General features: G+C 55.4%; 1 protein-coding gene across 2 annotated transcripts in view; it reads left to right on the forward strand.

The window, feature by feature from the left end:
* Nucleotides 1-224: 224 nt before the first annotated feature.
* The window catches only part of SSBP3 (single stranded DNA binding protein 3), a 169,918-nt gene continuing 142,580 nt past the window's right edge, over nucleotides 225-27,562 (forward strand). For both annotated transcript variants that reach the window (XM_021096594.2, XM_021096596.2), the window contains exons 1-4: nucleotides 225-426; nucleotides 1,446-1,518; nucleotides 1,742-1,803; nucleotides 4,415-4,499. In XM_021096594.2, coding sequence (XP_020952253.1) covers nucleotides 371-426; nucleotides 1,446-1,518; nucleotides 1,742-1,803; nucleotides 4,415-4,499 — 276 coding nt within the window. In that variant the 5' untranslated portion in view covers nucleotides 225-370. The remainder of the gene's footprint in view (nucleotides 427-1,445; nucleotides 1,519-1,741; nucleotides 1,804-4,414; nucleotides 4,500-27,562) is intronic.

The following is a 27,562-nucleotide window of genomic DNA, read 5'->3' on the forward strand; positions in this document are numbered from 1 at the left end:
CTGGAGGCGCAGAGGGCGGCGCAGGCGGAGCCGGGCGGGCGGCGCGCGAGCGAGCCAGCGGGCAGCCGGGCCGACGGGCGAGCGGCGGCGGCGGCGGCGGCGGCGGCACCGGCACCCCAGGCCGAGCCGGCGCGGGAGGAGTTCCAGGGCAATGGGGCCGCGGCCGGGGCTGACGCTTTGACAGCTGGAAAGAGCGCGGAGCCAGCGCCTGGGGGGGAGGGAGGGGATCGCGGCTAGGAAAGCGCGAGCGAGTGAGCGAGCGAGCGCCGGGGAGGGGGCCGGGAGCGAGGGGGCAGCTCGGGAGCAGCCGGAGCGGTAGCGGCGGCGGCGGCGGCGGCGGCGAGGCTCGGCGCCCTCTTCTCTGCAAAACATGTTTGCCAAAGGCAAAGGCTCGGCGGTGCCCTCGGACGGGCAGGCTCGGGAAAAGTAAGCCCTATTTTCCAAGTGGCGGCCGCGCTGCCGCCGGGCTGCGGGCGGGTGGTGGGAGGCAGGTGGGCGGGCGGGGGCTGCTGCGTCCCGGGCCCCGGGCCCCGGCACCGCCTGCCTGGCCCCTTCCCGAGGCCGCGGCGGGCGGCGTGGGAGAGCCCATTGTTGGGAGCCGGCGGAGGTTGGGGCATCGGGGGGCGCCGCCGGAGGATGGGGTACTTGGGGGCCGCGGGGCGTGCCGGGCACGAGGGCCTGCGGTGAGGGGTGGGCGAGGTCCCGTGAGCGAGCCTGGGCGCCCACCCAAGCCGGGGCGCTCGCCGCGGTGGCCGCACTTTGCCCACCGGGCGCGGGCAGAGGGCGCGTGGCTTCTGCAGCCCCGAAGGCTCCTTTTGTCCGCCCGCGGCGTGAGGAGTGCGTGCCGGGGGCTTTGTTCGGCCGGGAGAGCTCTCCCTTCCCTGCCCTCGGCCTCGCCGCCGGCCCCGGGCCCTCCGGGGCGCCGGGCTGGGTAGGGACGGCGGCGCCGGCTTGGCTCCAAGCTTGGGGGACAGTTGTTTTGGGGGGAGGTGGTGAGGGTGGCGCTTTGCTGTCCTCTCCGGAGCGCGCGGAGCACCCCAGAGTCCCGGACGGAGTCTCCCCGACTCTCACACCTGGAGACAGGGTGGCAAGGAGTGGGTAGGGAAAAGAAGCGAGGCTCTGGGGTCGGATGGCTTGCGAGTTTGAGAGATCTCGGTGGGTTTGGCTGCGACGCTGCTTGGAAGTTCAAGTTCGGGGGCTGCTCTTCAGCCCCTGCGTTTTGAAGTAACGCCTCTCCTGGTCCCCATCCCCTAGCTGTTCGCACCCGTGGCTCCGGGCAGGGTCGAGGTAGCTGCTCACCTCTGGTTGGGGCCACAATGGGCCAGCGTAGACAGGGCTGGGAGCCGGCCGGCAAGGTCCAGGAGCGAGCACCCGGTGTGATCTGACGCCTTCCCTCCCTCTCCCTCTCTCTCTCTCTCTCTCTGTGCCCCCTGCCCACTTTCCAGGTTAGCTTTATACGTCTACGAATATTTACTGCATGTAGGAGCACAGAAATCTGCACAGACCTTCTTATCGGAGGTGAGTGGAACTTCCCCCCTCATCCAATTTCTTGACACCCCCTCGTCCCCACTATTCTTAAAGCCTTTGTTTTCTGGAGCAGCCACTGTGGCCACCATTTTGAATTTTTATCACCTTTTGGCATTTATTGTTAGTTGGTCCTCACAGCCTTTTGGCTCCGGGAAGCCCCCAGCCCACCCCTTCTCTCTGCTCCTCTAAGCTGTCTCTGCTCTCTCCCTTCCAGATTCGATGGGAAAAAAACATCACGTTGGGAGAACCGCCTGGGTTTTTGCACTCGTGGTGGTGGTAAGTTTGTGTGATAGTTGTGTGTGTGTTTGTTTTGTTCCGAGGCCCAGGTCTAAGTGAACAAAGACGTGCGGTCTGGAGCAGACCCCCCCCTTCCCATGCCTTAGCCCTCAGCGTCACCCAGAGCAGGGCACCCCTGGGTTCTCAGGCCTGGCCTGGCAAAGGGGGAAGAGGGCAGAGGAGGTCGGTGCCTAAAAGTTTTTGCCTCCTCTGTCCCCTCCTGTTGAGAATCTACTAAATCGTGCGTGGTGCTCGGGCAGAAACTCCTGACTTGTACATCGCACTCCGAGGCACTAGGCAGAGGCTTGGAAAAAACCTGGAAGGATTTTTGTCAATTCTGCATGCTGCTTTAATTAGAGGGAGCGGGGGCGGGGCCGGGCGGAGGGGGTACCAGGTCTGTTTAACAACTGGCCTGGCTCTTCCTTTTTCTCCTTGGAGCTCCATACCTTGAGAGAAAAACCTTTGGGGACCTTTTCAGGCACCCGGAGAAAAAGCGAGAAGGGGTTGCCCCTTCTTTTAAAAGATGTTGATTATACCGATGGCAGCCCCCTCCTCCCCCCACCCCATCAAGTTTCGTTTTACTGAGCACCTGGCTGAGTGCCTGTAGTTGGTAGCGGGGGCTCCCCCTTGTCTGTGACCCTCTCCCAGGCCCCTGGGCCCTGCCCAGGTGAGACCAACCACCGGTCTGCTCTCCTTTTGCAGCCCCGCGGGAGGGAAGCTCAGGGTCAGCTGGCGCGAGTTGCTGCGAGCTGAAGACTTGGGTGTTTTGTGGGACCGATCGGTGGAGTCTTTGACATCCTTTTCAAAAGGAAAAGAGAGCAGACCGGCTTTTGATATCTTGGTGGAGTGCAGGGAACTGAACTGGTGCCCTGTCTTGGGCTCTGAGCGCGTTTACCTGACTGCCAGCTCAGGTTCCTGTTTCAAGTGTCTTTGAAATGCAGGGGGATGAAGTGTCTGTTGTAACTTGCGCAGAGAAAATGAGTTTTTAATTACTTCTGCCGACCTCGGAACTGCCTGCCGGGAGTTGGAGGCGTTTGGTGTGGCGTGAGGATCCTCCCGTGGGAGTGGGTGGTGGGCTTGCTGGGGTCGGTCGCCTGGGAGCGGAGTTTGTGGTTGGGGCTCGTGGGTCTGGCCATCACGGCTTTTGCAGAAACTGAGGCTCCTGAGTAAAAGTTTCTCAGAAGGGCCCGGGGAGTTGGTCGCGTAAGAAATCTTTAGCGTGTGGAAGTCCCGTCAGGTGTGTGCACCTTCGGAGGACAGAAAGGAACGTGCTTGACCGCCACCCCCCGCCGCCAATAGAAGTCCCCGATTTTCCTTTTCTCTCCATAATCTCCCCCAAACCTCTCCAGCCTTGTCTCAGCCCTGGGAACCAGAGTGTGTGGTGCTGGGCTCAGGCGGAGGGGGCTCTGTGATTTGACACCGAGCAAATGACCCTCGGCGGCTTCTGGGGTGGGAGGCATTGGTGGGGCCGATCTGAAGAGGGGCCGGGACGTGTTATTCGCACACCTGGAGCGAGTTGCTTGAGAGGTGCCCTGGCCGAGCTGGCGGTGCAGGTGGCTTCTTCTGTGCCGGCTATTTGTGATGGGGGCAGGAGTACTGGCCCGGGAGTCAGACCTCTGCTCTGGCGCCCATTTGGCGTTCCAGCAGGTTCCTGTTCCTGGGCCTTGGGCCCCTGACCTGGAGAGGGTTTCTGGGCTCCTTGTTAATACCATTGACTAGTGCCTCGTGTTTGTACAGCGTCTTAGTGGTTGACAAAGAACCGTACGGCTGTTCTCGCGTAATAGTGTTGAGTGACTATACGAAAGTCTTGCAGGGGGACGAGGCAGGGACACGTAGCACCCCCGCCCCACCCCGCTTTGGCCGGACATGGGGTTTTCTGAGGAGCAGCTTTATTTCAGCGGGAAAGAGCAAGACACTCGGTCATCCATGACCTCGCTGTTGCCTAACTTGATATATGTTCTCCGGTGGGCGGGGGGCAGGGGAATGGGTCTTGTGTAATGGTACGTTGGGAGAGGGTCTGGGAGGAAGTGGGGGGGTGAGGTGGCAGGGCGGGGCGTAGGGGCTCTGGGATAAGAACCTGTGGGTTCCCTTTATTGCCAGTCACCCGGCTTGCCGTACAGATGAATCATAGTCTTGACTTTGACAATTTAACCTTTTTATGAAATGCAGCCAGTGGGGGGGGGGTGTCAAAGGAGCACAGATGAGCCAGGCATGGATTCTCATCCAGATTCTTACCTGTCCCATCTGGGCATCCGTGGGTGGGTTGTACCAACCTGCCCCAAGCTTCAGTTGCCCCGTATGTAGGGTGGGGATAAAACCACCTACCTTATAGCGCTGTGGTAGTTACAAGCAGTGTCTTGGGGTGTGAAGCATCCAGCACGTAGTAGGTGCCTGATGGATGAGCGCTACTATACTCTCACTACACGGGAGAGGCTCTCAGAAGGGGTTGGGTCCATTTTGTTTTCTAGGCTGAGTTTGCCCAGGGGAGGCTGGAAAGGTGGGATTGAGCCTTGGGGGGCCTGGTGCTCTTAGCGCCGTGTATCGTACCCTTGCCGTTGGGCGCACAAGTAATCATTAGTAACCTGATCTTATTTTATTTTTTGACTTGCAGCGTATTTTGGGACCTTTACTGTGCAGCTCCTGAAAGGCGAGACACTTGTGAACATTCGAGTGAAGCAAAAGCCTTTCATGATTACGTGAGTAACAAATTTTTAATCCTGGCAATAATTACGGGGTTGGATCGCTCTAACTTCTTGAGTACCCAAAGCAAATACACAGCTAGTTGGCAGTGGTCTTTGTTTTCTCCTTGCCTTTCTTCCTGTCCTGCCCACCTCCCTGCTGCCCTCGCCCCATACCCTTCTCAGCCGCGTGGTCTAACTTGGTGAACAGTGTGGCATAATGTTGTAATCATGCAAAAGAGCCCAGATACCTATCCGGGAATGAGAATGGTCTTGTGCAGGGCTCGGCCACGCGGGCTTTACGTCCTGCCTGATTGGTCCATCAGCCGGGGAGGGCGGGGACTGAGCCTCTTTGGTGCTGCTTCATGGAGAAGTTGCCCACAACCACGAAAAACACGATGCAGATTTGAAACTTGTGTTTTGGAGGGGAAGGGGTGTTTTTGGGAATTTGGCGAAATGCATTCTTGTGTTACTTTCAGGGAGCCATCTTTCAGATTGTGTGTTTCTGCGCGCGCGTGTGCATGCGCGCGCACGGGAACTCGTGTTGTATCCATGAAGACATTGTATACTTTGAGATCCTTGGCTGGTCTGTTCATCTATTGTTGAAAATATTCTTGCGAGGATGGTTTCTTCCCACTGTAGCGCTTTCTGCTCTGTCCTTCACCCTCGACGTGGAGGAGTTTTTTAAGATTTAGGAAGGGCTTATGAGAGCCATGTCTGCCACATGTCCACTTCTCACCACGGGCCCCTGAAAAAAATTGGACTCTTAACTGGGTTGGAGCCACTTAGGATCAGATGAGGTAGGTTAGGGTCTGCTGGGGCAGGATGGAAGGGGACGTGTCTGAAGATCTTCCCGGCCTCCTCTGCTTCCTGTTGGCCTCGTAGACGGTTAAGTGCGTGTGCGCGCCTCCTGTGTGTGTGCAGGTGCACAGAAGAGCCGATGTATTTGCTCTTTCCCTTCTGCCTGAAGTGACCCGGGCACAGCCCTGAAGCTCTAGGGCGTGCATGTTGGTGTTCCGAACATCATCAGAGCCCATCCGCTTGGCCAGGCCATCTGCCCCCCCTGCCGCACGCAGGTGGAAACCGGCCCCGGAGACCAGAACCCATTAGGTTGAGATCGACAAGTGTTTGAATCCCGTGCCAGGAATATCGTGGTGCTGAAAATTTCTCCTTGTCGTACGAGGAGTTAGTGACGCTGCTGGTGACGCGCTGGTTTTGAGGATATTCCGTGCGATGAGATATTACGTGGCTGTGGCTGTAAAGAAACTATCCTTGGAGTGGAAGGCTGAGGAATTTGACCCGTTCTTGTGCCCCCTCCAGGGCTGAAAAAGAGAAGCTGGCGAATGGTACTTACGGCCTGGTAAACTTTGAGTAGTTAGAGGTAAGAGGACCAGTTCGCTTGTGATGTGGTTCTCCTGGGAAAATTGGGGGTGATGATTGTAGGGTTTCCTGAGCTGGAGGCTGGGGACGGAGGCTACGAGGTACATGAACCATAGAAGAAGAATGGGTGAACTTGACCTTTCTACCTAGGAAAAATTGTGTGAGCGTTTTAACCCCTGGGTGGCTGATTCCTGTGCGCCCTGTATTCGATTGCTATGCAAATGGTTTCATTCTGGAGTGGGGGAGGGATGGATGAGTGTGTCTGTTTCAGATCACTTTCTTGGTGTGGCTTGGCTGTGATATTTTTCAGAGAAGTTAATGATTTTTAACCGTGTTTGATGTCGTCATAAATGAAATCAGACTCGGGCAGTCTGTGGTTTGTTCTGCCCCTTGATACACGATGGTGGTCGTGAGGGTTTGCGTGGGTTGGCCTCAGAAATGGGCTAAGGAAGGGCGGCAGAATTACGTGGAGGTGGCTGAGGTCGCTATAGACATTTGGAAGATGCCACCAAGAGTGGAAGTCACAGTGACTGAGGCCCGGGGTTCTCAGATTTGGGGATCAATATGATTCACTTGGTATCCTGTAGCCTGAGAAGTGGGTCCTGTGAGGAGGGAGGGAGTGGTGAGTGGCGGTGGGAAGGGAACGTTTCTGGGGTGCAGGAGTCAGGGCCGGGGGGCATTGAGGTGCAGGGGTGACAGAGAAGCAATAGGGAAATGATAAAACATATTGAACAATGGAGCTCCTGTCGTGACTCAGCCGTTAGCGAACCCTACTCTCATCCATGAGGACACGGATTCGATCCCTGGCCTTACTCAGTGGGTTAAGGATCCGGCGTTGCCGTGAGCTGTGGTGTAGGTCGCAGACACGGCTCAGATCCCATGTTGCTGTGCCTGTGGCGTAGGCCGGTGGCTACAGCTCTGATTCGACCCCTAGCCTGGGAACCTCCATATGCCGCAAGAGCGGCCCAAGAAATGGCAAAAAGGACAAAAAAAAAAAAAAAAAAAAAAGTTAGGATCCAGGAGTTCCGGTTGTGGCTCAGCAGTAAGGAACCCAACTAGTATCCATCAGGATGTGGGTTCGATCCCTGGCCTCGATTAGTGGGTTCAGGATCCAGTGTTGCCATGAAGCTGTGGTATGGGTTGCAGACGTGGCTCAGATCTGGTGTGGCTGTGGCTGTGGTGCAGGCTGGCGCAGCTCTGATTCGGCCCCTAGCCTGGGAACTTTCCTATGCCGCAGGTGTGGCCCTAGAAAAAGAAAATGAATTAGGATCCAGGAGTTCCCTGGTGGCCTAGTGGTTAAGGACTCAGCATTGTCATCACCGTGGCTTGGGTTGGATCCCTGGCCTGGGAACTTCTGCATGCTGCGGGTGCAGCCAGAAGAAAAAAAGCAAGGAATTAGGATCCAAACACAGATCATAGCTGATTCCGGAATCTGTGCTCCCAGCTCTGCCAAGACTTGGCCTCACAGGTCTATGGCGATGTCACCTTTCTGGCTAACTTCTCATTTGGATTTGTCTTTTCTAACCACAGCATGTTAAAGTTTTTCCATGCCATAGACCATTCGTCTACAGAACTATTCATTTCTGTAGCTCCCATAATGCCTTGCACATAGTAGGGACACATGCTAAGTGAATGATGGGGCTAAGGAACTGTGGGTAAGAACAAAATAGGTCCTTTGGGGTCAGTGAGTAACCTGGCCTGGAGCAGCCGGTGGAATATTGGAAGATATTCTTCCAGTGACTTGTTTTTGCTGGGTCACCTTGAGCCAGGTGATTTTAACATGGGTTAACTAGGTACCTTAAATCCTTTTTTAGAAGAGAAGTGGAGTGCAGGTAAGAGTGTGCAGAAACTGTTCTTCTGCCTTCCATCAAGGAGGTGCACAGAGTCTCAGGGCTGGTCTGTGCCGCCCAGGTGCCCGCCCGGGCCTCGGTGGGCAGTGAGGAGTGTGTGCCTGTGGGGCATGGATGAGGAGGGCCCTGGCTCTCTCAGGGAAGTGAGTTTGTGTTCCTGGCAAGTTCCCTCCGCTTCCTTTTGGTGGGTCGGCGAAAGGTTACCTCAAAGGCTCACTGGTCCAAGCCAGGCTACAGGGCCTGGAATGAACCAGATGGCTCAGTGGGCGAGGGGTTTAAATTTTCTTTGAATTGGTGAGTTTTTATTTGAGTCACCATCTATTTCCACCCCCCGCACACCTGGCAACTTCAGCTTGCTTGGCTCATGGTGTGTAAGCTGGCGCGGCCTCATGTTGACCACATGTAACCCAGAGCATTGGGGGTTTGGTACCCGGAATGGACTTTTCTGAGAAATTGGTTTTCCTGAAGTCAGAAGAGCCCCGAGGCCATGGGAGGAGACTCTTGGAGACTCCGCCTGTGGCTTCCTTGCTGTTCCCCTCCGGCCAGAGCAGTGGTTCTCAGAGTGCTGAGGAAGCCCGTGGGTCCCCATGGGTTCTCCTAGACGCCAATGTCTGTCTGGTCCTGGCCTTTGGTGGGGTGAATGCTTCCATGTACCAGCTCAGTGCCTCTGAGTAGAAGGTGCTGGAGAGCCGTGATGCTCACGTTGTTGTACTTTGCGTAACGCCTTTTCAATACGTGATTGTGGTTTTTTGGCTTCACAGCTGCCTCTTGGTCAGGTTTTGGGATTAAATCCCCCCCCCCCCCCATTTTACAGATGATGAAACTGAGGCCTGGTGTTCAGATGGTTTGTCCAAGGGCCTGTAGCCAGGAGGTGGCAGAGCTGGGACTAGACCCAAGTCTTTCAAATGCCATCTCTCAGCTTTGGACAACCCTCATTTGATACAGAATTTGCTGCAAAACAGAGGGAAGATATTTGCCTTTGACCCAAAGGGTGCCCATATCTAGTCACCGAGGAAATGAATTTAGCAGAGAATTAAACCAAAGCCCCAGAGAGGTGATTGCAGAGTCACTGGCAGAGGGGGGAACCTGGGCTCCAGGAAGGTGTTTGTTACGGTGCGCTGGGTGGCTCTTTTGGCAAAGAAAATGTGACAGAAGGATTGGCCTTTGCTTCCGGAAAATGCACGTATCCCCACAAGGGAGACTCGGTGCATGATTTCAGGGGGTTCAGGGCCTGCTGTCCGAAGCCCCTCTGTGGTCCCCACTGAAGAACTTGGGGTGCCCAGCGGCCGTGGAGTCTACAACCTTGGCGCATCTTGAGCCTCAGTCTCCCTGCCCCAAGATGTGAGGTCCCTTTCAGGTCAGCCTCAGTGGAGCTGCCCCTGTGCTCCCTCCGCCTCCCCCCCACCATAGCAGGACTCTGCTGACCCTCCCTGCACCCCCAGCTGTGAGCCTTTGTCTCCAGGCGGGGCACTTAAAATCAGAAAGTGCCCCAGAGTCCTGGGCGTGGATGGCAGTGGAGGTATTTGTGGCTCTGTGGCAGGGGTCCAGCGTCCTTGGTGGGTTTGAAATAGCAAAGTGATATTTGAGAGGGCTCTCCTTGGATGCGCTGAGCTGAGGTTCCTGCCAGGCCGGCGGGGAGCGTCCACGCCTGCCAGAACCCTTCGGGGCAGGGGCACGAGAGGGTGGCCAGCGCGGGCGGAGAAGGCCCGCAGCTGGGCTCGGAGGCGCTGGGGGCGTGCTCTCCCCCGCAATAAGCGGCCCAGCTATCTGCCCAGAGGTCCTGGCAAGTTCACGGTGTTGCCTTTGGCTCTGACCCTTGGCACCCTTGTGTGGCAGATGATAAAAACAAAACACACACACAGTCATTTCTTTCCCTGCTCCCCTTGGTGCTCAGCCTGCGTGTTGTGGCCTTTCTTCCGGCTCCCACCCTATTTGCTGCAGTTCCTTTTAACCCCAGAGGCTGCCAGACTCCTCTGTCGGTAGCTAATTAAACACGACATGAGTAACTCGAATTGCGTTTTGCCAGAACCCGGGCAGTGTGGCCACCTTAATGGGTTTCAAGTGGCGGCAAGACCCCAGATTGCAAATCCTTGCCCTTGATTTCAAGGCAGGAGGTGGGGCGGGGCGGGGGGCGGGGAGTGCTGGGGACCCAAACTTAAGTGTTTGGCACTGGTCACTCCATTTCAACTCCAAGACCAGCCGTCCGCTCCAGTCCGTGCATAATGCCATCTTTGTTAGCTGAGCATTTGTAAACTTGGACCAAGAGTTAGCTGTGTGCCAGCCACGGCTCTGAGGGAGCCGGGAGACACCCACCTCTCTCTGCCGCGTCCCTGTCCCCTAGGCCGTAGGGAAGCCGGCTTGGCTCTGGAGCAGGGACCTCGGCCAGAGCCGCCTCGCCCCTTCCCTTGACCTTCCCGCCTCCGTGGGTGAGTGTGCGTGTGTGAGCTCAGGGGAGGTGTGTGTGCTTGAGGGCCTTTCCGCCAAGATAACAGAAATGTTACACCAGCTGTAGCCTTTATAATGGTGCTAGGGTTTAGAGTATTTAGAAAAATTAATCTTTTTTAGCTTGGGAATAATTCTGACCGTGGTACAAGTGCATTAGACGATTCACATAAACTTCTTTAATGCATGTTGCTGGGAGCTTACAGCAAACAGACAATAATGATGGTTTGTTTTTGATTTGCCGGGGTAATGGGGTTTTCTGTAGCTTTGGCGAGATGCATTTTAGGAATGTTTCTCCCCCCATGTTAGGCTCTTCTTTCCCCCTTTGGGCCTTGAATCCTCTGGATTTTAAAGCGTTGGCACTCTGACAGGTGGCTGGGACACACGCCTGAGTTCCAGTCCCTACTCTGTCGTTTCCAGGCAGGGCGGGTTTTTGGATCCTCAGTGTTCCCATCTGTTGAATGGGGAAATAGTGATTCCTTTGTGGGACCGTTGTGCAAGTTAAGTTTGGATTACTCGTATGAAATGGTTGTTTCTCTGTGGCCAGTGCTTTGTGAGTTTGTTTCTTTTGTCTTTACAGCCCTAAAATTTTCCCCAGAAACTTGTAATACGATGAAGGTAACAGCATATTCTTTCTGGGAGAGCAGATTGACCCTGGGGAACCAGACACTTGAATTTCCCAGTGATGCCCTCTGAGGTGTATAGAGTCCTTCCCCCAATACTCAGTGCAGTGTCTTGTCTCCCCCGCAGCACCCCTGTGAGGGCCAGAGCGGGCGGTCCTGGCACAGGCTGGTACAGATAAATGCTCCCCTGAGACGTCTGTGCCCCTTATCTGTGTCGGACAGAGTGATCCTGTCCCACTCCTGTGAGTGGCTACCTTGTAGCCCAATGGGAAGAGCTTAAAGCTTGGCACAATCAGAAACCTGGGTGCATCTCGTTAGCAGGGATGGGGGGTAAGGGGAGGGCTGCCCTCTTGACTGTAAGGTGGGTCCTTGCTTAGCTTACCATGGGGGTGGCCGTGAGAAAGGCATGGAAAACTGCCGGGGGAGGGTTAGCTGTGCTGTGTACATGCTTTCGGGGGTGACCAGGCTTGAAAGCCCCGTGGTCAGCGTCTTGCCTTCATCCTCTCTGGTACCTGCCTTGCCCTGGCTGGCCTTGGGCCCCACCTGACTTTGAATTGAGTGAGGCGTCTCAGAAAGGGGCTTGGAGGAGAGGGCGAGGAAGCGATGTGTTGGCCGTGGCAGGTTCTCTGGAAGCTGGTTCTGGGTGCATGGGCTGCCCCCTCTTTCCACTCCTGGGGGGTAGGTAAACAGCTGCACCCCCATGAGGTGGCCAGGAAGGGTATTTAATGTGGTTTGTGTAACCGCCTGGCTGCAGCTGGTGGGGCTGGAGTCACCTAGTCAGCTTCCAGGGAGGCCCAGAGAGGAAAGATGCCGCCCACCTGAGCTCACAGATAGGACTCAGACCACATCAGGGCCCAGGAGCCTTTCCTTTGTCCTGCGCTGCCTTGCTGCCCTTACAAGCTGCAGACTTGGGCACCTTCATTAACCTCTCTGTGCCTTGGTCTCCTCGGGTAGAAAATGAGATTAATAAAGTAAAAAAAATAGATGGCGTTCCCGCCGTGGCGCAGTGGAAACAAATCCGGCCGGAACCATGAGGTTGCAGGTTTGATCCCTGGCCTCGCTCAGTGGGTTGAGGATCCAGCGTTGCTGTGAGCTGTGGTGTAGGTCGCAGACGTGTCTCGGATCTGGTGTGGTTGTGGCTGTGGTGTAGGCTGGTAGCAACAGCTCCGATTCAACCCCTAGCCTGGGAACCTCCATATGCCATGGTGCGGCCCTTAAAAAAAAAAAAAGAGGACAAAAGACAAAAATAAGTAAATAAATAAAATAAAGCATACCAGCCTCCTGGGGTTGTTACGAGGATTAAGTGGGTGTGTGTGCACACACATGCTACACGGAGTGCCTGGTGCAGCAGAGCCCTGTGTGTGCTCTTGTTCTTGTCATCTCGCCTCAGGCCTGGCATGAGTCCTGGCGTCCTGATGGCCAGAAGGGGGGTGAGGTGGGCAGCTGTGGAACGGTGTTGGCGTGATGGGGGTGCGCCTGGGACGCATGAGCCACCTGTTGGTTGGTGAGCACTCTGGGTCCCGGGGCCTGAACTCTCTTCCTCAAGCCCCCTCAGGTGGCTGGGGGTGGGGGTCGCCCATGCAGCCTCCAGACCAGCCCCGCTGCCCGTGAGGACGAGGCGATGACACGCGGACGCTCCCGGTTCAGTGTGTCCATTTCTCCTCGTGTCACCGCCCCCCTTGCTCTAGGAACCCCGAACTTCCCCAGCTCTCTCTGTCCCTTTCCCGGTGTCCCCCACCGGATGCCTGAGATGGGGTTTTTGCTCCTCTGCCGGTCAGCCCTGCCGTAGAGCAGATGCCAGCCTGGCATGTGGCTGCCACCACCAGGCCTGCCAGGACCTCCCCACCCCTGTGGGAACACCTTGCCCCCGCCGCCCTCAACTCTGTGACTTCTATTCGTTTGCTATCTGCTTCCAGGAAGGAGAGTGATTGGGGTCAAGGTTGTATTTCTTCCCTTCCCTCTTCTAGGTTGAAAGCCCCTGCAGGCATGAGCCCCCATCCCTACCCCCTTTCTGCGGCCTCTGCTCCTGGGGCCGGGTGCGGAGTTTGAAAATCCTGAGGGTGGTGAGCTAAGGCTCTCCAGCCTCGAGAATCCAAACGAGTTTGATCCCTGCCCCGGGATCAGGGATCACGCGTGCTAAATACACGTTTTAATGGAGCTGGACAAGTGGCGAATGGTAACACATTGTTTTGCAAACTGCGAGTTGTGACCCATTAGTGCCCTGTGAAATGAACTTAGTGGGTCACAACTGGCAGTTACAAAAAAAGCAACTCTGTATCCTCACAGAGTGAACTAAGCATTCTTTGCGGCAGCTTCTGTTTTCAAGCGATTTACGGGTGCTTATAAAGAAACATGGGCCCTGGGTTTTCGATGTAAACTTTGCCTTCTTGCGGGTCTCAGTCTAACCTTTGAAAGCCACTCCCCCCAAAAGGACAGAAAGTTGAGACTGGGGTCCTGTAGGTTGCGTGGCTTTGGCCAAGCGGCAAGTGATTGCTGACCCTGGTTTTCTGATCTGGAAGAAGGCAGGAGGCTTTCCCACCTCCGAGGGTTCCTGGGAGCGTTGGGTCCCCGGCTTGCTCCCAGCGCGATGCCTGGTCGTTCCTGGGTACCGCTGCTTTTGGTGTTCGCTGCCCTGTTCTCAGTGCATCGAGCCTGTGAGAGGGGCCCGGCAGATGCTTGCTGAGTGCTGAATCAGAAGTGGCTCCCACTTGAAGTCTGCCCCTCGCCCCTGCGGGGTGGCCGGGGGCAGCTCCTCCAGCCTGTCTGCCGTTTAGGCGGGGGTTCCTGGCCGCCTGCGGAGGATGTTGCCTGAACATCTGCGGGGCTCAGGCTCTCGTCACAGCAAGAAGCTTGAGAATAGGTCTCCGGGCATCCTGTCTGACCCAGGTTGGCCCAGCCTTCCAGATTCCCTGTCCCCTCCCGGTGACAGCTGTTTGCACAGCTCCGAGGCGGGCTTTGTGTCCCCTGCTCTTTGTGTGTTTGGGTGAAGCGCCTGACATTTCACTTCTGTTTTACAGCCCTCTGACCTTAAGAAGCACAGCTGCTCCCTGGGGCCCCTGTCTGAGGCTTTCCTCTGATCCTTCTCTCGCAGTCACAGAAGCCTGTTTGAGAGAGCAGGCTCTGCAGCGGCAGACCTCCTTGCTCTGGATGCTGGCGACAGCTTGTCGAGCTCTTGGGATGAACAGTGCAGACTGGCCCAGGACAGCTATGGGCTGGTGGGCAGTTATTCCTGGGTGCCCGCTGCATGCCTGGCCCTGTGCTGGTTGGTGATGGGACAGAGGCAGTGTCATGGGCAGCACAGCGGATTTGGACTTGGATGACCAGAGTTCAAGTCCTGCCTCTTTGCGGTGGCCTTGGGTTGGCTCCTCTGAGCTCATCTGTGATGTGAAACCATGGGAAGTAAGGTTTGGCTTGTTTTCCTACCGCTCAAGCTTTTTTGGACGCCAGGTGAGCATGTGTAAAACACGGTTAGGAAATCATGGTCTCTTTCAAACGTGAACAGACCATCAGATCGTGGAATGTATTTCAAGAGGGAGCCTGGATGGGGGACCCGAGGCCTGGAGCAGGTTGGTGACCTAGCAAGTCCATGGCCACTCGAGCTCCCGATCCCTTTGGCGGCCACTGACTTTAGAAAACCTCCCCGTGGGGGGTTGGCACTGGCTCTGCGTCTGGGCCATCCGGTTGGAATTTGCAGCTTTCCCCGGGAGGTGCCGCGGGCTGCCCGTGGCCTTGGCCGTGTGGCCTGGGCCGAGGGGGCAGACAGCCCAGCGGGCAGCTCTGGTGCTGGGCGTGCGCACGCGGCCGCTCCCTCTCCCTTCTCGCTGTCCCTTCAAAGGCTTCCAGTAGCAAATGTTCCCCCCTCTCTGGAGGCCCTGCCTCTTGGCCAGCGCCCACTTGTGTTCCACGAGGCAGTGCTGGCCCCGGCTCTGGGTGCAGGGTTGGCTGTGGGTCTCCAGGCTGCGGAGCCGCTGCAAAAGGGGATTTTACAGCATGACAGGGAATTTCAGCCACTGCGTTATCTCCGAATTGGCCAATTGATGGTTTCAGCAGAGCATTTCAGCGTCGGGGAAGCCAATACAATTTGAGTTAGTTGTGATGGCTGCCACTTTAAATACCGCAGTGAGTTTCTGTCAGCGAGCTGATGCGCGGCCTAGGGAATTGCAGAAAACCTGATCACCAGAACGCTGCAGTCGATTCTGACCCCCAGCTACGGAAAATGAACTTAAATCTAGTGGACTGTCGCCACATCCTTTGTGGGGCATTATTTTGCTGGCAGCATCTTTGTCTCAGGGACCTGGAGGAGGAGAGGGCGGGTCCAGATCACCCTATTGGGCTGTGCGGCCCCCTCCCCAGGATTTTAAGGAGTGTGAGTCCCCATGGGGAGTGAGCCACTGAGAGCCAAGGCGATGGTTTCTTGGTGTAGCTACGGAACGACGGTGTCGTGGTTGGAGAATGATTCGTCTCTTGTTTAACGAAGGAAACTGGTGTTTCCTGAGCACTTACTATGTGCCAGGTTTTTAAAAAAAGTTCTTAGTCACGTCTCACCTCCTTCAGGCAGGGGTAGGGGACACAATACTCTGCCCATTTCATGAAGGAAGAACCGATAACAGCAAACAGTTTTATTGAGCGCTGACTGTATGCTGGACACCTCTCGGAGTGCTGCTTTTATCTCCCGTTGTACTCAGAGGAGCCCCATGGGTTAAGTTCTGTATTCCTGTTTCATGGAAGGGAAACTGAGGCACTCGAGGGATTCAGGACTGTTGAGGGTGGGCTTTAGCTAAAGTGCCCTTCACTGCTTCCACCACGCTGCTTCCCTGAGAATGAGGACCAGATGTGGCATCTTTGCTGCTTAAGTAATTGGTGACCCACTGCCCAGATCCAGGGCTGGCAGGACTAGGGGGGCGTGGGTTCCCAGGGGGCACACGAGCTAAAGGCCTGTCTGTGGGTCGACTGGCTCCTCACCCGTGCTGTGCTTCCCAGGGGCAGAGGGGCCGGGCTGGTTTTCAGTGACCTCATCTGGGGAGTAGACATCTTGCTTCGGGCTCCTATACCTGAAGGAAGAGCTTCCCCACCTCTTCATTGCATTTATGTATTTATTTTCGGCCATGCCTGCGGCACGCGGAAGCTCCCAGGCCAGGGGTCGAACCTGTGCCACGGCGGCGCCCTAAGCCTGGTGTTACTGACCACATTGGAACCTTAAGCTGCTGAGCCACCAGGGAACTCCCATAGCTTCACTTGGAAGGCTTGCTTTTATTAATCCGCTTTCACCCCCTCTGGGCCCCATGCTTGAAAATATTTTATTTACAAATAGATTGCATACGTTGAGTCACCACTCATTTTAATGAAGACATAGGAAAAGCGAGACCTACATAATAGTTACTGATGAAAGCGTCTCATCATCTCAGAAAACATTGGAAATTTGGGGTTTATGTCAGTTGAGGCAAACCCAATTTTGATGCTGTTAAAACAACAACCACAAAACAGCCATGGCTCCAGCGTCCCTGAAGTTTCCAAGAGAGCAGGTTAGAGTCCTTAGGCTGGGACGCTCTGACCTTATGTCTGTGCTTCCCCGCCCGCTTAGCTCCTTCTGGCTGAGTTCTGGGAAGGCCAGAGCTGGCCTCTGCGGAAGGAAGGCCTCACCTCTCTCCTGAGAGGAGGGTCAGAGGTCAGTGTGGGCTCTGGGTCTCCACGGCATCACAGGCAGGGCAGGCAAGGCTTCCCTGCGAGGGAATATGCAGGTTGGGGGCTTGGACACCGCAGGGGGCGAGCTCCTGGGTGGAGCGCTCCCATCTCCCGACCGAGGATGCTCCAGAGCCCCCCATCTCCACGCACCTGCAAAGGCGCAGGTACCGTGTCCCCCCCGCCTCCCCCGCCGCTGTGAGCTGGCATCGAGTGGAGGAGATGGATCACCAGGCGGCGGGTCCAGAAATCAGCTTTCTCACCAGGCTTCCCCACTTCCTGGCTGCCCCCTTCCACCGGCCATTGTCTTCTTTCTGGGCCTCAATGTCCTCATTTGCAGCCTGGGGACAGGGAGGGGTACAAAAGCCATTTCTGAAGCAGCGGTGATTAGTCTTCATGGCACATCTTGGGCCAGGCACCGTTTAATCCCTGTAACTCTACACGGCAGAGGCTGTTTTTATCCCATTCCTTGGATCAGGAAACTCGAGGCTCCTCCGAGCAGGGAAGCGATGAGCCGTGGGTGTGACGTCATTAAACAACAGAGCACGATTTGAACCCAGGGCCCCATTCCTAGCCTTGGAGGACATGGTCACTTGACTAACCTTTCGGGTGACTTTGAGAGACGAGGAGGGACCTTGGGGAAAAAAACGCTCTTGGAAAGAATGGGATCGTTTCTGTAACAACCTGTAAACATGTGTCTTTGAGAGAAAAAAACAAAAGATGTCAGCGACAGTTTGCATCCCAGTGAGATGAATGCAGATAAACCTATTTTGACTGTTAACTTATTTTGTTGCTTAAAAGCCAGTGACATGTAGCGCTGGATTTATTTTTCTTCACAGCATTTAAGTGTGTGCCACTTCCTGAGTGGCGTGTGTGAATTTGGGAATTGCCTGTGCTTTGGGGAGCGAGGCCACTGCTCGCACTTGAGGATCTTGCCGTGAGAGGGCCGGCTCGTGGGAGGGTTTGTGGGGACACAGGACAGAGCTGAGACATGGCCGGTGAGCTGCGGGCTCACCTGGGTCTCAGGATGTTGCTGGAACCAGAGCTCGCTCTGACGTTGGGGTCACGGGTGGGGAGCTGATCACAGGCGTCGCTGTGACGGGAAGCCTAAATATTTATTCTGTTCTGTCCCTAATGAAAACAAATTGTCAACAGTTGTTCAGTAACTGACTAAATTAAAATCTGTAATTAGTCAATTAGATTAAAGAGTTGGCACAACCTGATTGTATCATGCTGGTTAGGTTATTAAGAGAAAGGGTGTGATTTTTAATTACTGAATGCTAATTTTGACAGTTTCAAATAGAAACAGACGTGTTTTTTCCCCCCTTTCCCTAATTCTGAATGGTTTGGAAAGTAAAGACACTCGATGTGTAAATTATGCTTTTTTGAAGGAAAATAATCCGAGAAGGCCCTTCTGTAGAGCAGAGGGATTTTAGTTAAGAGGCCACATTGGATTTGGTTGAAAGGGTTAGTTGGAAATCCTTCCTTTCTTGAAGGAGGGATGGCCCGGCGTTTGGCAGCTTTGCTTTTGCTTTAAATGAGAAGTTGGATTTCACATTTAAGCAGTTCAGTCCTTGAGTTAGAGTAGTTGTTAGTGTCTCCCTCAGTCTCTCACTTCATGGGGGTTTTCTTTTTTCTTTTTTTTTTCTTTTTTGGCTGCACCCCGTGGCATGTGGAAGTTCCCGGGCCAGGGGTCAAACCTAGGCCATGGCAGTGATCTGAGCCGCAACAGTTGACAGCGCTGGGTCCTTAACCTTCTGAGCCACCAGGGACCTCCGCAAGGGGGTTTTCTGACCAGCACCCTGGAAGCCAGAGGCAATAGGTGACAGAATCCAGGGAGGACACCACTGTGTCTGTGAAGCATGGCGGGCCCTCAGAGACACCCGCACACGTGAGTGACATGGGACTTTTTTACAGCTGATTTTCTCATGTTCTGAGCCACCCAGTGGGCGGGGCAGGTGCCGTGGAAGTTCTTACTGCTGTCTTGCCAAGGCATGTTGAGAGCTGGGGCTGGAGGTGCCCAGGTATAGAGGGTCCAGGGGTGGCAGATGGGCCGGGGTTGTGGGGGAGGAAGGATGCCAGCCCACAGGCAGGAGGGGATCCTCTTAGCTCGTGGTCGGGGACATACAGAGGCCAGAGAGGGGCTTCTTGCTGGGCAGGAGGATGGGATCCGAAAGCAGGGCCTGTTTATGGATTTAGAGCTATAGGAAGCCAGTCAGAGGGTTTAGGAGGAATTGGCGAGGCCAAATTGGAAGTGGAGCAGCAAGTCCTCCTTCCTGTTCGGCTTTTGTGGAGGGTACTGTGGCATTGCCTCCCCAGCTCAGGCTGGACCATGGGTTGTGAGCAGCCTTGGAACTGGGCGTGAGATCCCAGCTGCTTCCAGCCACAGACCCCAGCACATAGCCTGGATCCTCTCCTGTGCAGAGGGCTCCTCCCAGCTTCGCCCAACTTACCCCCCTGCCCCTGGGGGTGCACAACGTGTTCCCGCTCGGAAGGCTTTAAGAAGCTACGCACGTGGGTCGTATTATCTAGAGACTCTCAAGCCTTAGAAATGGTCCAGGGGCCGCTGCAGGAAGGCCCCTCAGCCCTCGCTTCTCCTTCCCCAAGTCCCGGGGGCCGTGAGAGGTTGACCACTGCCAGCTCCTTGCAGCCTGCCTGCTGGACATCCTCCTGCCCTGGGAAAGCTACCCCGAGCCTCCAGGAACCACACGAATGATGTCGCTGGTGTGGAAGCTCAGGCTTGACTTCCTAGTCACTAGGTTTTCCATGAGCCTTTTTTACTGTGAGCCTCAAAACGGCATCAGTTTTTAAGATTGATTGTTAAAGCTGCTGGTGATTTTTTTTTTTTTTTTTTCTTCTTTCTGTGGCATATGGACTGCCCAGGCCAGGGGTCAGATCTGAGCCAAAGTTGCCACCTAAGCCGCAGCTGCGGCAACACGGGATCCTCAACCCACTGTGCCAGGCTGGGGCTCGAACCTGTGTCCCAGTGCTCCCTATTGTACCACAGCAGGAAACTCCAGGTGCTGGTGACACTGAATGAGTCCTCCCCCGCTTTTCTTTCTTTTCTTTCTTTCTTCCCCCCTCCCTCCCTCCCTCCCTTCCTTCCTTCCTTTCTTTTTGAAGGAAGCAGTTTTGCTTTTTGTGGTCTGTGGACCTGTGGGAGCCAGGTGAAGCAGCCTGGGTTGTCGTTGGTACCAAGGCCTTTCCCACAGAGTACCCTGTACCTGTACCAGTTGCCTGCCTTTTGAGCCTCAGTGTCTTCCTCTGTAAACTGGAGATGGCACTTGCAGAACCCTTGTTTTGAGGCAGAGCTGCAGAGTGCCCTGGAGGCAGCTCAGTGAGTCTTTCTGGAATGCCAGGAGGAGAGGCCGAAGGGTAGCTAGTGTTCTCGGGGAGATATGCCTGCTTAGGGCGCTGTGCTGGGTGTGTTTAGACGCAGGGGTAAATGAGAGGAGGAGAATAAAAAGCCGGGGGTATTTACAGGTGGTAGGCATTGATGTGTGTCTGAATTTGGAATTTCTCTTTCACACTCAGGATCCACTGCCAAGGTTAAAGAGGGGTGTGTGTGTGTGTGTGTGTGTATGGGGGTGGGTCATGGCAAATAGAAGAAAGGAAGTGACAGTGCTGGGAGAGAGTTTATTTTAAAAGCTTCCCCACTGATAGATTTGTAGCTCTGGGTAAATAGGGAAGCTTGTAAAACTTGATTCATTTTCTTCCCAAAGTCTGTGTTTGGTGGAGAGTGGGGGTGCGGACAGAACTTCCAGACGCTCGTCAGTGAGCCATGTTTGTGTGTCTCCAGTGCGCGCCACGTACGGGGCCAGAGCTGTGCTCCCATGCCCACTCCCTGTCCCCAGACCCCCTTTCCCTTCCCAGAACGGGGTGCAGGTTGCTGGGCTGCACTCTGGTCTCATCTGGGGATGAGCGAGGACTTCCTGTGCTTGAGATGCCTTCCTCCTTCCTTCCTTCCTTCCTTCCTTCCTTCCTTCCTTGCCTGCGCCATCCCGAGCCCATCGGGTCTGCTCTTTTCTTTGGATTGGGAAGCAGGCCCTGCCCCCCTTGTCCCTGCCCAGGTCTGCTCTGGGGACGTGGATGGGCAGCTGGGGTGACCCTTGGCCAGAGAGGAGCTAGGCTGTGACCTGCGCTGTGGGCCCATGGGAGCCGCTCAGGCATGAGAAGCTCCTCCTCGCGAGAAACCACCGCAGAGGTGGAACCGTGGTCAACAGGGAGGGGTGAGGAGGTGGTGGACCTCGTATGTTGGGGGGGGGGAATTGAGAGTATTTTGGAACGTTTTTGCATTTGAAAATGAAAATGAGAGAGTTCCCGTTGTGGCTCAGTGGTTAACGAATCCGACTAGGAACCATGAGGTTGCAGGTTCGATCCCTGGCCTTGCTCAGGGGGGTAAGGATCCGGCATTGCCTTGAGCTGTGGTGTAGGTCACAGATGTGGCTTGGATCTGGCATTGTTGTGGGTGTGGTGTAGGCCAGCGGCTACAGCTCGGATTCGACCCCTAGCCTGGGAACCTCCATATGCCGCGGATGTGGCCCAAGAAAAGACAAGAAAAGAAAATGGAAACGAGGACTGTATTTCTGTGGGTGGGGTGGGGTGTGAACCCTGAGACCTAGATACCCAGCCGTTGCCAGGCTATATATAGTTAAGGAAAGGAAGGGGCCAGCTTCCTACCTCAGGACCTTTGCACAGATGCTCTCCCTGCTTGGAGCACCTCCCCCTGAGGAGCTCCTGTTCACATCTCAATTTGGATGTCACCCAATTCAGAGGAACATCTCACGATCATCTTTGAGCCCATGGAGTAGGGCCCTTAAACGCAGAGCTTGACTCCTGAGGGCTTAACACCCAGTTCCTATTTGTGGACCAAAGGAGTGATTAGGAAGAACCAGGCGGCTCCCTGCCTCCCGGGGCCCCTTCTCTGTACTTGAGCGGCTCCCTGAAGCCTCCGGCCCTAAGGACATGTCTGAGTACAGCTGCCCAGTTGAAGCCTTGACCTTGGTGTTTGCCTTTCTTTTCTTTTTTCCTTTTTTGTCTTTTGCTTTTTAGGGTCATACCTGCGGCATATGGAAGTGCCCAGGCTAGGGGTCCAATCAGAGTTTCAGCTGCCGGCCTGCGCCACAGCCACAGCCACAGCCACGCCGCATCTGAACCACGTCTGCGACCTACACCACAGCTCACGGCAACGCCGGATCCTTAAGCCACGGAGCAAGGCCAGGGATGGAACCGAGTCCTCGAGGATACTAGTGGGCTTCGGCTGAGCCGTGATGGGAGCTCCTGCCTTTCTTTTCTGAGATTCGTTTCTGACACTGATGGAGCCTCGGAAGAGAATGGTCCTCGGAGATGTGTGTGAAAGGCCCAGTACTGAGTGAGCCCAGCTTTGCCAGCTTCTCAGGCCAGAAGCCCTGTGACTCTTCTCTTGCCCAGTTTTTGGGTTTTGGGAAGGGGGTTGTGGGGGGTGCTCAGGGGTGCGGTCTGGGACCCTGAACAGCTTCACTCAGCTGGAGTCTCGGTGGGGGAGCGGGGCTGGGGGGGGTCGGTTGGTCTGGGATGACGGGAACAGCCCGGTTCTGATTCCTCTAGCTCCCCCTGCTCCCCTGAGAGGGAATATTTTATGATTTGACCCCCCCCTGTAATTCGGGGTTGGTGGCGATTTTATCAGCCCACACAAAGTCTGCAGTTGACCTTTGCATTATCTGAGAAGACTTGTGTTTGCTTAGCGGAGGAGGATAAACAAGATTCCAGGGGGCGGCTCAGGACGTGGGCTGTGGGTCTTGGAGCAGTGGCTGTGGCTTCTAATTGTCAGTGGCTCTTATCTGTGCTTCAGGGAAGGTCCAGCCACACCCTGGCGGGGTGGGAGGGGGTAGGGCGGTGGGGAGAAGAAGCTTCTTTGGTTCCAGGCTGGCCGTTCAGGCTTTTCCTGGGATGCGAATTGCTCACTCCCTTTAAATCACCGCTTTCTAGTAAACCCGTCCTAATGCTCTCGGTGCAGGAGGACACTTTATCCAACACCCACTGAGGGGTCAGAGCAGGTGCTTGTTTTCCTTAGATAGTCAGTCAGTCAGTCAGTCAGTCTAGTTTTTCCTTCTTCAAACAGTTGATGCCCCTGAGGTGTGGCTCCAGACAGAAGGACACCAGCAAAGTCTTTGTCCTCACGGAGCTTATGGACTATTCATCCCCTTTATCTGGGGCTCGTGCGTTTTAAGATGCCAACTACGCCTCTTTAAATGGGAGACGTGTCCTGCAGGTTCAGATGGGCTTTGTCCCCTGAAGAAGCCCCGGGACGCATTCTGCTGTCCCCTGGGCACCCCCCCCCGACCCCCACCCCCGACCAGAGAACAACCGGGTCTGCTTTGCGTCCTCCTGCCCTGGCCCCCTGGCTGTCGCCAACGGGCTCTATGATTTTTGGACTGGCTACTTGACGTTAACTGAGCGTTGGCTTCTTTGTCTGGAAAGTGGTGCGAAAGGATGCCTTTGTGGTCCCAGCGTCTGTGGGCGGCTCCTCGTCTGGGACCTTGTCAGGTACTGCTCGGAGTTTGGAGAAGGTGAGGACTGGGCTGCACCTTGGAGACAGGAAAAGAGTTGGAACAAAAATGTTCTTGTATGGCTGCTATTCTAGTGGGGAAAAAAACTGGTTTTTTTTGTTTTTTGTTTTTTTCTTTTTAAATGCTTTTTAGGGCTGCATTCATGGCCCATGGAGATGCCCAGGCCTAGGGGTCAAATCGGAGCTGTAGCTGCCAGCCTACACCACAGCCACAGCAACACAGGATCTGAGCCGTGTCTGCAACCTATACCACAGCTCACAGCAACACCAGATCCTTAAGCCACTGAGTGAGACCAGGGATCAAACTCAAAACCTCCTGGTTCCCAGTCAGATTCGTTTCCGATGCGCCACAGTGGGAAGTCCTGTAGTGAAATTTTTTTAAGACTCGATGGTTGGAAACACGAATCCACAAGAACATCAACTAAAAGAGTGTAGGGGCGGCTGGTTTTGAAGAAGCTTTCAGGGGCCTGGCTTCCTTCGTATCTGAATTAAGTTTCCTAGACTTTGCCAGGGACGCCGATCCCCCTCCTCGTAGTGACGGGCTGGGCATTGCCGCCAGGCCAAGGCCATCTCCGAGGCACAGGTGCCTGCCACAGTGCCACCCTTTCCGGTGAGTCAGCGGGCTTGTCCTGGAATATCCCGCCCCGGGGAGGGCCAGGGTCACAGGCTGGGGCTGCTCTGGGCCACCGCTTCTCAGGAAGCTGTGTTTGGCCCCGTCCAGGGCTGCCTTGCAGACTCAAGATACACATGGCTTCTTTCTTCTCCCTTTTTTATTTTCGAAAATGGTTTTATCGTGGAGCATGTGTCACCATGGAATTCTTTGCACGAGGACAGACGCTAGTTCTGATTCAGAGCTGAGCGTGGCCTGATCCTTGGTCTCATTATTTGGTGGGCCAGTTGCTGGGGCCTGACCAGGGACTCACTGGGGCTCTGGCGTTGGCCCGGTGGGTGGAGGGAGGTGAGGGGAAGCGGTGGGGAGGAGCTGCTGAGATAGTGAAGGGAAGAGGGAGGGGAGGTGGGATTCAGCCCAGGCAGGCCGCAGATAGGGCCAGCCCTCTCTGGAGCAGCAGCATCGGCTGCTCTGGGGGAGGGTCTGGTCTGCCCCTGACCTGATGTTGGAGCCACGGCCACCGCCAGCTTGGCTGCCCAGCCCAGCCTGGCCCAGACCACACAGGAGGGAGGAGCCTGGCGCAGCTCTCCCGGCCTCACTCTGGTTGATTGTCCCCATTGTCCCCACTGCAGGCCTGGGAGGGTCCCTCCCCAGGCCCCACCAAGTGCTTAAGCCCCCAGGGCCTGGCACGCAGTCTGTGCTCAAGAGTCTTGGTTTAAAGAAGCAGGTGTAAAGGGCTTGACCCAGTGGGCGTGATGCTCTTGTGGGGGCGCAGGGCCCCTGTTACCCTGTGTCGTGCCCGCACATTGTAGGTCCTCCGCTCTTTGCGGGGCTGGAGTGGGGTCCAGAGAAGCAGGACCCTGGTGTGTGGGTGGCAGCATGGAGGGGAGGAAGGAGCCGAGCCAGTTTTGCACAGGAGGGCTGGGGTCTCTCGCAGGGGGCCGCTCCTCCGGTGGCTCCTGGCTTTCTGGTGCTGTCCCTCCTGGCGATGACACACAGCCTCCTGGCCCCACCCCGAAACTGCCCCTGGGGTGGCTTGGCCTCCGTGTGGATGCCATATTTGCTTTGTTAAGGTGAAATGTGACGGCGCCCTTCCTAAAGTCGAAAGCAGACCCGAATCAGAATCAAACACATCAGGAGCTGCAGTGACCAGAGCCCCAGGTCCCCCTGACCGAGAGCCAGACATTCAGGGTCTTTCTGGTCTGACCTTGCCCACCTTTCAGAGGTTGCCCTCTTTATTGGAGCCCCTCTGGTGCTTGGCACGCTCACCCTCAGTAGAGATGGAGCGGGGAGGAGGTGGGTAGGGGTCTTAAGGGGGAAAAGCCCAAGGGCCGACTGGAGGGGAGGGTGCAGAGGGGGCCCGGGCGTGTGTTGCTGGGGAAAGACCCACAGACTCAGAGAGCCGGCACCTTGCTCCCACCTCCTCGCTGCTGCATAGAGGGTATCACGTCTGTCACCGGCTGACACTTGGAGGGTTTTTCTTTTCTCCAAATAAATAATTCTTTGTCTCTCTTCAGGGTTGCAGATCGGGGCTGGAGAGCGGCAGCTGATCAAAGGCAGCCTTGCTGACTCTGAATAAGTGGGCTGAGGAGGGGGCCTGGACAGGCCACAGGGAGGGTGGGGGACGAGGAGAACCTACGTGCAGCGGAGACAGGAGGGGTGTCAGGTCACCTGAAGCCACTGCCTCCTCAAACCTGTGATCGTGCCTGGGGAGGTGTGAGTGAAAATACTAGGCTCTGTGGAGAGTTCCTTCCTCAGAGGAGAAAGCGGGCTCCCTTTTCCTGTCCCTTTGTCTCTTGTCCCCTTTGTCCCAGCCCTCCAGCTCTGCGGCCTCCCCTCCCCCAGTGGTTCCTTCCTTTGTGCCCCCGCCACTCACCAGCGAAACTTAACTCGAGCCTCCAGCCGGCCCGCCCCGAGGCCCCTGCCTCTCCTGCTCCCCATGAAACAAAATAGCTGCCAGGTCCTGGTCTGGCTGTCAGCACGTGGACTGAAAGCACCCAGGCAAGGGTCTCAGCCCCCAAAGGTGGGGCTTAGTTTTGAGGTTTGACGTTGGCTGTTGGCAGCCCCTTCAGAGGGAGCTGTGTTATTGGGGGCACCTACTGCCCTAGTTAGAAAGGTCCAGGGCTGCAGCTCTAGCTGGGGGACCCTCTTGCCTGGGGAAGCCCCTCTTCCTCCTGCTCTGAGTGGTCCCGGGGTCTTTGCAGTCATAAGTTCTGTGTGTGGCCCCTAGGAATAAGGACATTGTAAACTGAGTGAGCCAACCCGCCGCTTGTGGGTACCGAAACACCCACCCTTGTTAGGAGATTGTCTTCATCATCTTTCTTTTTTTTTTTTTGTCTTTTTTTTGGCCGATCCCGCGGCATATGGAGATTCCCAGGCTAGGGGTCGAATCGGAGCTGTAGTCACTGGCCTACGCCAGAGCCACAGCAATGCAGGATCCGAGCCACATCTGTGACCTGCACCACAGCTCACGGCAACGCTGGATCCTTAACCCACTGAGCAAGGCCAGGGATCGAACCTGCAACCTCATGGTTCCTAGTCAGGTTCGTTAACCACTGAGCCACGACGGGAACTCCTGTCTTAACCACCTTTAAGCAAGCGTTAGCCATCGCTTGGGTTAAGCCAAGACAAGGGGAGAAAAATGGAACATGAGGGAAAAATCTGTCCATTAACTTCATTTCCTGGGAATGTGGGAAAGGATGGGCTTGATTTTGTTTTTCATGACGACAATGGGAACTCCAGCACCTCCTTTCTAACCCGGTGGCTTCCTGGGTTGCGTGGCCCAGCACGTCCTGGAGGGAGAGGGCTCGCGGGCTGCAGAAGGGTTTGCTGGAGCCTGTGTGCGTCCGTGAGGCCGAGCTGAGCTGTGGCGGGTCGGTGTGGCTTCACTGTTGCTGGAGTGGTTTCCCCTCCTTAAGATGTTTAAGTTCCTAATGTAATTCCGTGCGTTTAAAATCATGCGTCATAGAAGATAACATGTTAATTTAGAAATACTACATTCTGCCCTCAACTTGCATAAAAAATATAATTCTAAAAATATAATTCTTTGGCACACATTTTTGGCCTTAGTGTTCTAAATGCTGTCACCAAAGCCGCGGTTTATCTTCTGACCCACCTTTCTCCTGTGTATCATCCAGTCTCCATCTAAGTTGTTTGAGATATGTTTTTTCAAATTTATGTGCGAGTCTGTCTCTAGGAATTTTATCCGAAGCCACAGGGACCCATTATAACGTTAAGACAGTTGAATTTGTAAGATTTGTCTCCCAAGCCGCTATTGCCTGCATGACCCTGATATTTCTCTGAGCCTCAGTGTCCTCACGGGTAGAGAACAGAGGACACCGGTGCCTGAGGCTGGCTTCTCCGGGTTAAGTATGTGAGGAATGCAGGTCAGCGGCCTGTATACAGCAAGCACTCAGTGAACAGCAGAGTTGGAGGTTGGACTGGTTGGAAGGCTCTGGCCCTTCCGGTTTGTAGAGTGACTTTGAGGGCTTATAAGGTGAGGCCTGGGGGCAGCCCTTGTGCCGAGAGCAAGGACCACAGTGCGTTTTGAGGGTGGGGGAGCTTTCCAGCAGAAAAGGGGTTGCTCTTTGAGCTAATGAGAATGCAGTTATGGGGCGAGGTGAGGCCTGCAGGCCCCTTTAAAAATACTCCCTGTGGCCTGCTCCTGTGGCATTCCTAGGGTGGAATGTTTTAAATGTCCTTGGTTAGGGACCCACCTGCCCAGGAGGTAAGAAGAGGTCTTTGCCATTCTGGAGCTAGGACTCACTGCAAACATTTAGGCTTTGTCTTTAATGGTCTTTATTTCAAAGCTGGCAAAAGCTTAACTGGAGATGTGACAGGCGCCGGGTTCTCTGTGTGCCCACAGATGTCTGTCATCTCTGTCGTGGTCACTGTTTGCCATCTCGGGGTTGTGGGTGACAGATGACACGCACACCCCCTCTTCTTGGTTG

Source organism: Sus scrofa, chromosome 6 (genome assembly GCF_054392235.1).
Source record: "Sus scrofa isolate SSC_HxYL_T2T_F1_AM1 chromosome 6, Sscrofa_HxYL_maternal_Yorkshire_Landrace_v2.0, whole genome shotgun sequence".
NCBI lineage: Eukaryota > Metazoa > Chordata > Mammalia > Artiodactyla > Suidae > Sus > Sus scrofa.